The 13,473-nt window shown below is 33.1% G+C and overlaps 1 protein-coding gene across 1 annotated transcript in view; it reads right to left on the reverse strand.

Moving 5' to 3' along the window:
- Window positions 1-2,210: 2,210 nt before the first annotated feature.
- The window catches only part of LOC144980418 (protein-cysteine N-palmitoyltransferase HHAT-like), a 64,386-nt gene continuing 53,123 nt past the window's right edge, over window positions 2,211-13,473 (reverse strand). Inside the window, exon 4 of the mRNA XM_078928089.1 lies at window positions 2,211-3,870. Within this exon, the coding sequence (XP_078784215.1) occupies window positions 2,965-3,870 (906 nt within the window). The 3' untranslated portion in view covers window positions 2,211-2,964. The remainder of the gene's footprint in view (window positions 3,871-13,473) is intronic.

Here is a 13,473-nt window from a genome sequence, read left to right on the forward strand (position 1 = left end):
CCACAAGCAACGTAAAGAGGAGTGGCAATCAAACCCTTGAGACGGAGAACATTTGGGGCACCAAGAATAGATTTCTGAAAGAAAAATGAATTTTATGATAAATCATTTCTGATTTTGCTTGATTCATATTGTTGGATAACTGAATGACACGTTATAATAAAAACAAAAGGGAACCTATGAGCTGGAAGAGCAACTGGGTTCTCTACAACCACAATATTACCAATAAAAGCCTTATTCAGCTTTAAAGTCTTAGCCAATTATTACTTCCAGCTTTGATGAGAACTAAAATCTGATTGCTAATGAATCAATGTTTATTCAGTAGAGCTCTTCAAACACATGTACACACACACATACACACACTCACAAACGCATGAAAACACACAAACTGATTCAATTTGGATCAATGTTTAAAAAAAGTTTCTGGCCTCCCTGTCCACCAAGCAGTAACTGAGTAGCTGTGTTAGATCTAACAGAAAGAAATACTTTGTACCTCAGTTACAATGAAGCTATAATTTTTGACATTGATCTGCAAGAGTCTTACCTTGTAAATTCTTAAAATTGGTAAAAATTACTGATTCCTCCCCACCCCCTCCCTCTCCCCCTCCCTCTCTCACCTTGCCCCACAAGCACGACAGTGTTGGTCAATGACTCTTCATTCAACATACTTAACCTTTTTTTACTAGGTAGGTGTGTTTAGTTCAATGGGTCATCTTTCCCCCCCCCCCCCCCCACATCTTGCATCAGATCGGAAATGTAATTTTCTCATTCCCACAAGTCCCACATCTTACTGCTCAATCTAACTGTTATAGTCTAGAGAGATAAGTACTACATTATCTCCTCTACTGACGTCTTTAGTTATCTCAACCCTTTGGTCACGATCCAAATGCACGCACCTAGATTGAGTTGGGATTAGTTACTTCATGTCTAGTGTTGTAAGAGTGTGGACGTGTTTGTTACTCGAGACGGGGGTGACCTGTACGTTTTAGATTGTTTTAAAATGTCTAAGTATTGTGTTTGTAGTCATATTACCCATGTAGTGTAAGTATCATTTGTAATAAGTGATTTAATAAATGTTTTAACACCATTGTGTTATTCCTTTTGTTTTATTAATTATCATGTCAATCCTCCGAATCTACTCCTACAATTCTCGATTGGCTCACTTACGGAAGTTGAGCTCACGTTCTCTTGTTTTTATCTTGGCTCACTGTGCTTTGTATTGTGAGCCTTGAGCAGTCTTATATCAAGTCCTTTTTATGTTACCAGCCGCATTTGTCTTTCTGCCAATGCGGTTATTTTGAACGCTCAAAAACCAACCTGTAACGCACACAAAACCTACTACACAAACACAACCACACAAAGAGAAGCAGAAATATCCCATTGCAATGTGACTATGAGTATCACTGGAAGCCACTGACTCACACCACTGCTTGCATACACTCAAACACAGTGATACTCTCATCCCTACCTTAACACCCTGATTGTGAAAATGGAAAAGCTTCAGATGAGAACAGTAAAGCACTTTTTCACCTTTTTGTTAGTATTTTTACTATCTCAGGCTTCAGACAGCCCCATTCTAATATAGCTCTTTACTGCATATACAACAGTCTCTAAGCGTTTTACATAAATTGGTTTACAATGTAGTAGACTGTTAAAACTATATTTAAAATAACAGATCACATTCCAGACACAATTACAATTACAAAGGGATATGTGATATATCATTCCAGATTTGATTGCATCAAGGAATTTTGGACATTTCAGTTGGAGTAAAAGGGAATTCCAGAAATGGGTTGCCGAAAAGTCAAATGATGGCTCACCAAGTAATGTTAGATAGATCAGCATTCTATTCACAGGATATCAGACAATTGCAAACAAACTTATTCAGAAATGTGAATACAGCACTTTATTCATAAACAATAGTTTTGCTTCTTTTACTCTTATAAAAAATCTTTTTCATTTAACATTAATTCTACAGTTTTATATATTGATTTACCTTTTCTCATTTTTGTCAAACAAATTTATAAGTATATCGCCAAAATTTGAAGGTGAAATTTATAATAAAGTTGAGAGTTTGATTTTACGATGAGAGTGAGTGTAAGTATTAAGCTTGCCAATGTTTACATACAAAAAAGCTGAACATTAAGAAATAAATCAAATTTGCATACCATTAATAATATTGCAACTTATTGATTTAATCAGCTAATGTTTGCTAATAAATTAATGGTTTGGCAGTTTCTATAGTCAAATCTAACCCCAAAAAAATCATCAGTAGACAACAGAATGAGAGACAAGGACACGTTTTAAAACAAACATTACATTCATTTTTCTTCTCATAGCTATTTGGAGAGAGGAGTGAGATGGTTGGGGGAAAGAACATTATAAGGAATTTGCCAATTTTTGCATATTTGTATTTTATTTTATCTTAAAGCAACACATTTAGGTCATATCGGCGCCAGTAAAAAGGAGGAAAATGGGATAGTCAAATAATTCTACAATTACAATTAAAGTACCCAAGGAAAAGTTTAAAAAACGTGGAATTGGTTCAAATAAGAAATAGGTGTATATTTCAAGAGCAAGACATCAGAACAGGGTCCCATTAAATGGATTACACTCAAATGTTAACAGGATATATTCAAAACAATTTTTTTTATATACAAACGATCTGCTCATAACAAAGAGATGATTTACAATGAAAATAAATATCACCTCCCAAAACTAACACTATACATTTGATATTTTCCTCTCAGTCAAGGGCTCTGGCAAGGGCCAGGACAAACCCAAGTCATCAGATTCCAAGACTAAGACAGAAAGCAACTCAGAAAACAGATACAGGGGGATGGAAGATACAGCAAGTGGCCTCTTGCCCACCATGGAAGGTCAAAAGACCCAACCCAGAATGATACACTTAAACATATTAATTATCCCAATGACTGATTCAACAAATGCTAGTAGAACATTTTGATTTTATGAGTAGTTATTGCCAATACATACCAAGTTCGATCCTAACATTGAGTTTTCAAAACGTCTCGCTGTTATTTCCACAATGATGACAATCAAATTTCCACAGCACCAGACCAGAACGTCAGAATGTGCACCATGCCAGTAACAGATAAAAGCAAAAGCTAGGATTGCTCCAAAAATTTGGTGTAGGAATCCAGCTTTTGAACCTCCCCAAGGAATGTAGATGTATCTCTTGACAAAATTATACAACCCGACATCGAAATATTTCCACATATCAGAGAAAGAGTACACCCAGCTGATACAAGCAGGTGGCGGTGGGGGTGTCAGGCCATCTAATACTGAAAACACAGAGCCTATCCCAAATAGGCACAAGTACTTTAGGTGGAAATATTGGCCCTGCCAAACACCTAAACCAATAACTGCTGGTACTGACATATTTCGAACCATCATTGGGTGAGCTTGGATTCCTGATATGAACATAAAATGGGACTGAAACTCAATGAATAATGCAAATACTATGATCTTCATCATTCTCTTGGAAATGTCCTTTAGATTAAAATTATGGTCATGTGATTTGTAAAACTTTGTATGTTGGGGTAAAAACTGATCAAACGTCAAGATTGGACCATGGAAAAATACTGGTAGATAAAAGATATATGTTAAAAAGTCAATTATGGACACTGTGTCGAATGGATTATGTTTGGAATCATAATTCTTGTCAATACTGGAAGCAGATTTTTCATGAAGGTTGTCCATTTTAGTTGTGATTTCTTTGGATGTGTAGGACTTATCAGCAGAATTCTTATATTTGATAATTTCAATAGAGCCACTGATCAGACGAATGTGCACATATGCGATGGCAGTAAAGAAAACAACATTATCTGGTCCATTGTGTTCCACAAAATCGATCTGAAATAAAATAAAAATAATTTTAATTATTATTTTTAAAAAGAGGTTTTTTATATTTATTAGAATGTGAATAAAACTGAAACTTACATTCAATTTCATAATATTTATTTCTTCGAGCATTGAGCAGCAACATTTACATTGGAGTGAATTGAGAGTTCTTCAGACGTAAATCATCTTATAAGTTGAAAAACAGACACCCATTATTATCAACCTCCATTGACATTCGGACAAATCAGATTAACCCTATTCCACTCCATGGGGTGGTTTTACACCCTAGCCCTATGTTTTTCACCAATAACTTTTTTATTTTTTGAGCTAGAAAGTTGAAATTTTATGTAATCGCTAATTGTTATATGATAATTGTGACCACAAAGTATCATTTATATCAGTATAATATATTTTGGGTTATATAGGTATAAAATGTCAGATACCCTATTCATATCCGATGGGGTGTAAAACCACCCCATGACAATATGAGAAAAAAATGGAACATTCCTATTTGAATCCTATGGGGTGGTTTTACACCCCATCCTATGTATAGAGAAAACATGAGCAACTAAATCAAATACCTATATAAACAAGCAATAAACAGACAAGGATTTCATTAACCTATTTTGATAGTATTAATACATGTATATATACAAAACACACATGAAATAGAAAAACAATAACACAATAAGTAAAACTGAGACCATAATGAGTTTTATTTTTAAAAACCAAGTGAATTTTATTGAAATTAAATTTTATCTTTGGAACAAGCGAAATATAACACGGTGGCAACTTTTATTTTATTTTAATTTTTGATATGTATGATATATTACACGCATATCAGTTAATTTTAAAAAAACATGAAACATGAATTAAATTTATTTCTTCTCGTAACCAACTGGAAGAAATGAGTTTCAAAATCAAAATTTAATAGGGTAACAACAAAAATATCAAGTCAAATGTAATAACATAATAACTTTAAAAAGGCATTATAACAGTATTAACGTTCATAAATTTGATAACAAAGCAAACTTACCAGTCAGAAAAGACTTTGAATGACGAGAATAGTGAAGAATGTAACATCGAGCAACATGCCAATCCCTCTCCCCTCCCTTCCTTTGGTCTACCAGGGTCCAGGGTCCAAAATATTTCTTTTTGTCTGTCTATCAGTTTGTCATCCTCTCTCAACTCTCTGCCTCCCATTATCTCTTGTTATCACTTTCAACAGGACTTGCATACGAGAAGTGAGTGCTCTTTACAAACAAATCTGCCAAATGAACTGCTTGAAGTTCTAAATTTCCGGTCCTTCTTCCTTGGGCTGCCCCAGCATCTCCCCTGCTCTCCTTTTCGCTTGTTTGATGGTGTGCCACTAGCAGTTTGTCTCATTTGTTCAGCATGGTTTGGTCTTGTGATTTTCCATACTTCACAAACATGCTGGATTGAGAGTTCTAACATAATGTTAGGCTTCCTCAGCTTTGCTTATCTGCGAGATAGATGATCCTGCAATCGGCATCTTGCCAAGTCCTCCTGAAACTCTGCCCTTCTCTTTTCCTGTGCGAGAGCGCTTTGTGGAAAAAATTTCCTATAAATTATTTGAGATGAAATTCCAACCGTGACCAACAGGTTGTAAAAAATCACCATTGGCCACCTTCGGCACTTTCTTTTGGTTGTCAGACTGTGACACATCTGGTCAAACGTATCAACTCCACCTTTTGTTTGATTATAGTACTTCACCATTTCAGGTTTTCTTTTGGGCCCGTCATCAACATCCTTAGAATTGTGCATTGAACTCAAAACAATTACATTTTTCTTGTGGTTTGATTTATGGCTGACTAAAGACAATTCAAAAGTGAAAGCAAAGCTTGATTCTGATTTTTTCAAATCCTTGCCATATTTAAATTTCGAACTGTCCCAACTCCTGTCAATCCTTGCTTTCTGAGCCATAACAAAAGCTCTTTGTCCGTGAAAAAATTATCAAAAGTAATCTTTCTACCACTTTTGCAATATGGCATAGCTAATTCCTTGACAGTTTCTTTTCCTAAATTTGTCCTCCTTTCTCCATATTTTCCAAGATAGGGAATTGCTTTCAGTGGATAAGCAGTCTTAGAATCACATATCCAGAATATTTTCAATCCATACTTATCCGGTTTGCTTGGTAAATATTGAAGAAACTTGACTCTCCCGCTCCCTGGGATTAATTGCTCATCCACTGTAAGGTTCATGTCTGGAGTATATATCTTAGAAAGTTGATTGTTGATGGTATCAAAAAGGTCCCTCATTGGCGCAAAAACATCCCTGGCCCTTCTGACTGTTCTTGTAGTCCTGTCGTCAAACCTTAGAGCATTTGTTAGGTTCAGAAAACGCTTCATTGTCATTGTTGCTCTGGCCACAGGGTCTGCTGCAATGCCGCCCCATATTCTGTAAGCTTGGTGCATTTGAATGACTTGAATATGGTACATTGGGATCATCAATGAGGGAAGATTCATAATTGAAATCAGCAAGGTCTTCACGGCACACATCTGTAGAGAATGATGCAAAATAAATGGAACATATAATACAGCAAAATGAAAGAACAGGGTGGTCTGTTTGCATACTTACTATACATGAATTTCTCAATATATATTAGAATTGGATTTACCGACTACATGTTCGCTGATTAAAATACATCTTTCCGGAAGTGAATCCAGAGTAGACCCTATACTATAAGTGCTTTACGTGACCCTATATGCTCAAAATTGTACAGTAGATAAGCTTATCAAACCAAAGACAAACACACAGTTATTATATCAGCTATTTTATCAGCTCCCTGCCAGACGTGGCATATTATAGGAAAAGTGATACGGCTGGCTGGCCTGGTGTCTGTCAACACTTACTGGCTAAGATTTGTGCTACACTGCATGTCTTAGTCTGATTCGCATAAATAATTGTCAAAGTAGTGCAGTATCTTTATGTGACCTATAGTAGTTGAAAGAGAGGTTAACCCTAACAAAACAAAACAACCAAGAATAGATTCAGAAGGGACTTACCTGATGTAGAGTTGAAACTTCTTTCTAAGAGTGACGGATCTGAAAGATGAACTGACTGGAGATCAATAAAGTCTGAACTGTTTTCATCAGTTGTTGAGGGCCCTTGAAATGCTTGAAAAACATTCCTATTTGCATCCGCCGCCATTTTCACTTCGTTTTGATTTTATTGTAATGAATGAATCAAATTAATATTCAAAACAAAATAGAACAACCTTAGGAACAGGGAGATAGGAATATCTGCTCTGTGTTGTAATTATTGTAAAAGGAACATGTGACAAACAGGAAGGGGAAGGAATGAAAAAGTTGGATCAGAGTCAGAGTCATGGTGTGGAAAATGTAAAAAATAAAAATAGAACAAGCTGTGAAACAAAACTCTATTTTATTATCTCTATTCTTTGCACTAAGTATGGTAAAAACTGGCGGAATGAATGAATAATAATAATAATAATAATAATAATAATAATAATAATAATAATAATAATAATAATAATGGTAATAATAATAATAATAATAATAATAATAATAATAATAATAATAATAATAATAATAATAATATAATAATAATAATAATAATAATAATAATATAACAAATAATAATAATGATAACAATAATTAATAATAATAATAATATAATAATAATAATAATAATAATAATAATAATAATAATAATAATAATAATAATAATAATAATAATAATAATAATAATAATAATAATAATAATAACAATAATAATAATAATAATAATAATAATAATAATAACAATAATAATAATAATAAAAGCAATAATAATAATAGTTCTTTTCATATTTTCCTATATTAACTTAGGGGTGCAAAACCACCCCATTGGATAAGAATAGGGTAAAAAGCTTTTTTCTTACCATTTGACTAGGGGTGTAAAACCACCCCAATGGAAAAGAATAGGGTAACTCACATTTTTTCTTATCATTGGAATAGGGGTGTAAATCCACCCCATGGGGTATGAATAGGACTATGAAAATTGGGAGTGGAATAGGGTTAAATTTAATTTTATTTCTTTTTATAAAAAATTCAAGTCTTCTAAAAAGGGGAATAACTGCAACAAGCCTGAGAATACTCAAAATGTTCTAAATCGGTTAAGGCAAAGTTATCTCTTGGGTAATAATTTGACAGTATTTACTTTAATTTCTAGCTGGAGTATAATCTAGTGGCGTTTTTTTTTAAAGGAATAAAAGAAAATGATAATATTTTTTAAAGATTAATACTGATAAAAAGCCCACATTTTCACAGGAAAGAGTAAATTTTGACAATACTTGAGGGCAAGAAAAGTAGGGGGAAATGAGCCCCGTAAAGCTTAAACTAAATTTCTAAAACTAAAACGAGCTGAATACCATAGCTTAAGTGAGTGACATATAATCAGTGGGCCATAATAACTCTAATGTAATCTTGAAATATATTTATGCAGTATTGATCAATCAAATCTAAATACAAACGGATCAAGTATTGATTTCGATGCAGTACATTTACATAGAACTATCGAATTCAATACAATGTCAAATCATTGTTTAGCAAACAAAACTAGAAGAAAAGAATGTCTGTTGACAAGCTTATACTTCCTGTTGGATAATTATAATAAAATGGGTCCATTCACCCATACTGATTTATTCCATAAATATGGAAATCCATGAGAAAAGTTTAAGAAACCTGAAATTATGCCTTTTAAGCTAAACAAATACACTATACATGCTACTTTTGTAGGTAAAAGCCAATCTGCCAACTCATCTAAACTGGTGCTATTCATCAAATGACTGATATTATGCTCTTGCAGATTATCTGAATAATCATTTGAGTCAAGGGGTGAAAAAAATACACGTAATTTAGAAAAGGGTAGCAAGTTACTCCTATACCAATCAGTTGAGAATAGTTTTATAATTTTTTTAAATCTGCCATGCCAGTAAGTCTGTGTTTGTGGGCAATAATGTAGTAATGGCTGTACGAAACAATGTTTGCCCCCCAACCCCATTTTTTTTTTAGATTATAAAGATATAGCTAAATAAAATCAGATGATATCCATTTTGATTTTCTTGTCACCTTATTAACAATCAATTACTTTCTTTTTGCAGATCACTCTCTGAATTAATTATCTATGGTGAAAAGTTATTATCAGACCAATTTCATGTTTACTTTTAAATACAAGTCTTCCAAATGTTAAATTTGTTCTAATGTAAACTATGACAAATAAAAAAAAATCTTTCTTTTCAAAAACATTTCACTCTGGAATTTTCAGAAAAAAACTATTGAATATACATGTGAGGTTCCCATCTATTTTCAAGAATGCTACTTATTTTGAGTTATGAGCCTTCTAGGACATGACGTCTCTCGACATAAATATTTATCAATGGACATGAGATTGAGAATAAATTTTAAATCTTAACAGTTGTGTAAATAAATTTATTTCTTTTGTAATAATACATAACACCATTTAAATCTAGAGGTAAAATTTAACCTTTGAATGATGCCTTAATTTTGGACATGGACAAATTTTCACTTTTGACAGTCCACACAGGAAAGTTAATTCTTTCAAATGTCTATCCTTGAAAAATAACACCATTATTCATTCTGATATTACCAACTGCTTATTCACAAACCACTCGATATTAAGAGTGGTAGTGAAGAAGAGTGCTATAACCCACACTATGGAGGTATGTCTTTGTCGAGTAACAAGGTACATAATAATGCTTTCTACGAGACACAACAAAGTGGCTCGGACACCAAAAAAACAAGCTATAGCCAGGAAATCATATAAGAACCTCAGTGATCTCTGAACCTGTAAGTGAACAAGATGGAAAATAAATTATTAACATCATGATGAAGATTAATGATTAATAATTGACTGCTGAATTATCATAATATTGAATAGGCACAAGTAAACTCTCATGCTTGGGACCTAAACTAAATTGCCGTCTTAATATATTGTGCCATATTTTGAAATTTTCCAAAAATTTCATCCAGGCGGCTTAAAGAGGTGTAGTTTGAGTACTTGTGAATGTAAAATGTGGAAACGTATGGCTCAAGGTACAATAACATGTTATCATGATGAAGATCATTAATTAATCATTGAGTGCTGAACTATCATTCTATTGAATAGGCACAATTACACTCTCATGCTTGGGACCTAAACTAAGTTGGAGATTTTTAAAAAGGCGTTGGCATGACAACAAATTTGCCTTCTTTTGCTAAGTGACACACTCCTTTGATTAATTTAAGACGCTATACCCAAGCTGTCGGAGGTTTGAAAAAGTAAATCTTTCTGAAATAAACGTAAATGGATTTTTTTTAATTGATAAGGGGAATACAATGAATACGTACAATTATTGAAGGAATCAAAATACAGGAAATTAACTGGGTAAAGAGACTACAGAGGATTGTTTAGGAGAGAATTAGATTAAGAAAAGTTGTTGATGGACATTTCAATGGATTAAGTAACTGCAAACTATTGTGTTGGCAGATGTGGCAGCAGATGGTGGATGGTTTTTGGAAAGATTTTCTTTCAATGCAAAAAGCTGGTAGTATAGTCAAGGGGTGGGGATAATTTGCCAATTATTACTAGGAAAAAATATACTGATTTAAATATTTATATAGGAGCCTGAATTGCGATCCACTGCCCCAAAATAGAATTAGCTCAGAATGAATTGAAAAGTGGTTTTCCAAAACTCCCTATCTCCGCTTTTCCCATTTTTAAATATGGAGGATTATTTCCCTTAACATTTCTCATTTGGTCTATCATTTTATCATATTTAAACTTCAAATTCATGCAAATATAGGGGAAAGTCTTGTGCCAGTTGATGCTTAAAATAAAATTTACATTTCAATTTATCTCATTGGTGGAAAATCTCAAAAAGTAGAAAAATCGGGTTAATGAGTTTTGGAAAACCAGTCTTCAATTGGACCATGAAAAGTGAATTAATAAATAAACCATAAGAAATATGAACTTTGTATCATGTATTGTTCTCCGCCATAAAGATTACAAAATAAGCCCAAGTTACATATAAATTCAATTTCCTACATCAAAATACATCGTCACGAGAAGGTGGGTCATACTATGTATAAATATTACCCAACGTGATCAAGAATGTTGTGTATTATATTTAAAAAAGATCAGTTTAAGGGGACATGCGCAGCAATATTTTTATTTTAATTTTCATAATAGATGACATAACAATGTAACCCAATTCACTTAATAGCTAGAGATTCAAGAAGTAAAAAGAGCATACACGGCATGCAAAGAATATTTGTCTGTTGTCGTGGAAACTGAAATTGTTAGATTAGTTCCATTTTTAATAAAAACACAGGGTCAAAAACTAATTGACCATTGACAATAAATTATGAGTATGAAGATAGACCATTATATTATCTAAAAATACACTTTTCTCTGAAATGCAGGAGTTTGTTTTGATTTGATTCATGTGGAATTCCAAGAGGGTGAAAAAAAAAAAGTAAAAAACTGACAAATTTCACAAAAAAACAAATATTTGAAATAAGCTTTTTAAAATATCAAAAAAGGTTTGCCTATATTTTTAGATAAATGCCCATTTATGGCCATCACAAGTATTCTAAAAAATGTTTGTGGTCAAAACAGACAGTTTTATCTAACTATACAAAACATCATTCGATTGATTCAGTGTATCACTAACTCTTGACATGCACCATACCTATATCCATACTAAACACCCAAACACAAAGCACACAAACATCACACAAATGCATACACATGTATAATAAAAATAAAAATAATTATACTTGGTTATAATTATTATGATGCTTTGCATAGGTTGATAAACTGTCCCACCTTGGGAATGTTTTAACCATCTTCAAACCTTTGTCAGATTAGTTGACATTTCCAGTCCTGGCATTCAAAACTGGTATACAGCAGCAGATATACAGTATGCTGGTCTCTATTAATAGGTTTGAAGTTGAGCATTCACCTCACGCTCTCTTTATCCCCGAGTCAGGTCGAAAGTAAAAAAACATAGAAAGCATTATAAGACTTGCTTCTCTTCAACTATAAGGCTTCTATACAATAATTAATTATTTTGGATTCGTCTTTAAAATAATATGTTGGGTTGTTGTTTTTTTTTGCTTTGTTTTGTTCTTTCTTTTACTCTCTCTTTTTTTCGGGGGGGGGGGGGGGGCGGAAGGGATTAGATGATGAATGTAATTCAAAGTTTATCAAAGCTGAGGCCTTGGTAAACAGTGCTTACTGTGCTTCTATTGACGCACAGGCTTGATTCAAAAGCATTAATTTACTCCAGCTGAAAAATAAAACTTTACTTAGTCACTAATATTGAGCTTTCTCTTCCTAACAACTACAGTGCACACGAAAATCTAAAAAAAAGTCAAGACTTGGCCTATTTTTGGGGTCTTTCTTTTTTTTTTTTTTTTTTTTTTTTTTTTTTTTTTTTTTTTTTTTTTTTTTAGGTTTCTATGTTTTCAAGTTTTCTGTGTAATTTTACAGAGAATATGAAGAAGAACGTGAGGAGGGTAAAAGTGGATGGTTTTGGTAAAGGTATACCATTTAGTGCATCTTGTTTCATGCAGTTACAGGGGAGGAATAAGGTTTTCCTTTGCGTATTCTTAATAAGAAGATAAAGCCAGCAGTGATGTCATTACCTACGAATCAGTTTATTAATTATTACTATCATTCCTCAGTTATCTCCCTCGCACCTCACCTCTCATCCTATCTTTTCAACCTCGAATCGCTTGTTTGATTTTAATACAGAACATTAAAAGCATCAGGCCATCACTGTCCCATTAGTCCCCCACTAGTATTGGTACACTTTAGAACTGGACAGAATGAAGCATTGAATGCCTAAGAGATTGGTCAAACATGCTTCAAACTTCGTCTACACACACACATACACACACACACACACACACACAACACACTATATATTATATATATATATATATATATATATATATTATTATATATAAATTACACAACATACATGCACTCATAGAAATAGCCTCTTTTGTCTCCGTTCAATATAAATATTTGGAAAAAGAATTATATCAACTACAATGCAAGTGAATGTCAAGTTACTTTGAAATTTCCGTGTTGGCCTCCAATAACCATTGGAAATTTTCTATTGAAAAATAGGGATTTAAAGGGGGAATTGAGACGTGCTCAAGATTTGCATCATTTCAAGATTTGCATGTTCGAGATTTCTGTGCTGCACTGTACTTTAATTTTAAATCTCAAAGTCTCAGATGATTAATTGAACTCTTAAATAACAGTATCGCCCAATTTGCCAGAACATATGTTGCAGACCATTCATGTGTACTATGCAGAAAATCTTTGAAGATATGTTTCATTTTGTGGTACATTTCCATCAATAAATTAGAAAGATGCCCCTACATCAGCATCCAAGGTAGGAATATTCAGCAGGGCTACTGTTTTAAATTTAAGGGATTAAAGGAACCAATTTCGTGTTAAAGCAAAACACAGGGCCACCATAAATATATGAGATGTTAACTTTATAATTGAGCATGCTTTTAATTTTTAGAAAATCTCACCCAATCTTTAATCTGTAAACGATTGAGGAAATGACCA

The sequence above is a fragment of the Berghia stephanieae genome, chromosome 1 (assembly GCF_034508935.2).
Source record: "Berghia stephanieae isolate SIO BIC M18660-M18661 chromosome 1, UCSD_Bste_1.3, whole genome shotgun sequence".
NCBI lineage: Eukaryota > Metazoa > Mollusca > Gastropoda > Nudibranchia > Aeolidiidae > Berghia > Berghia stephanieae.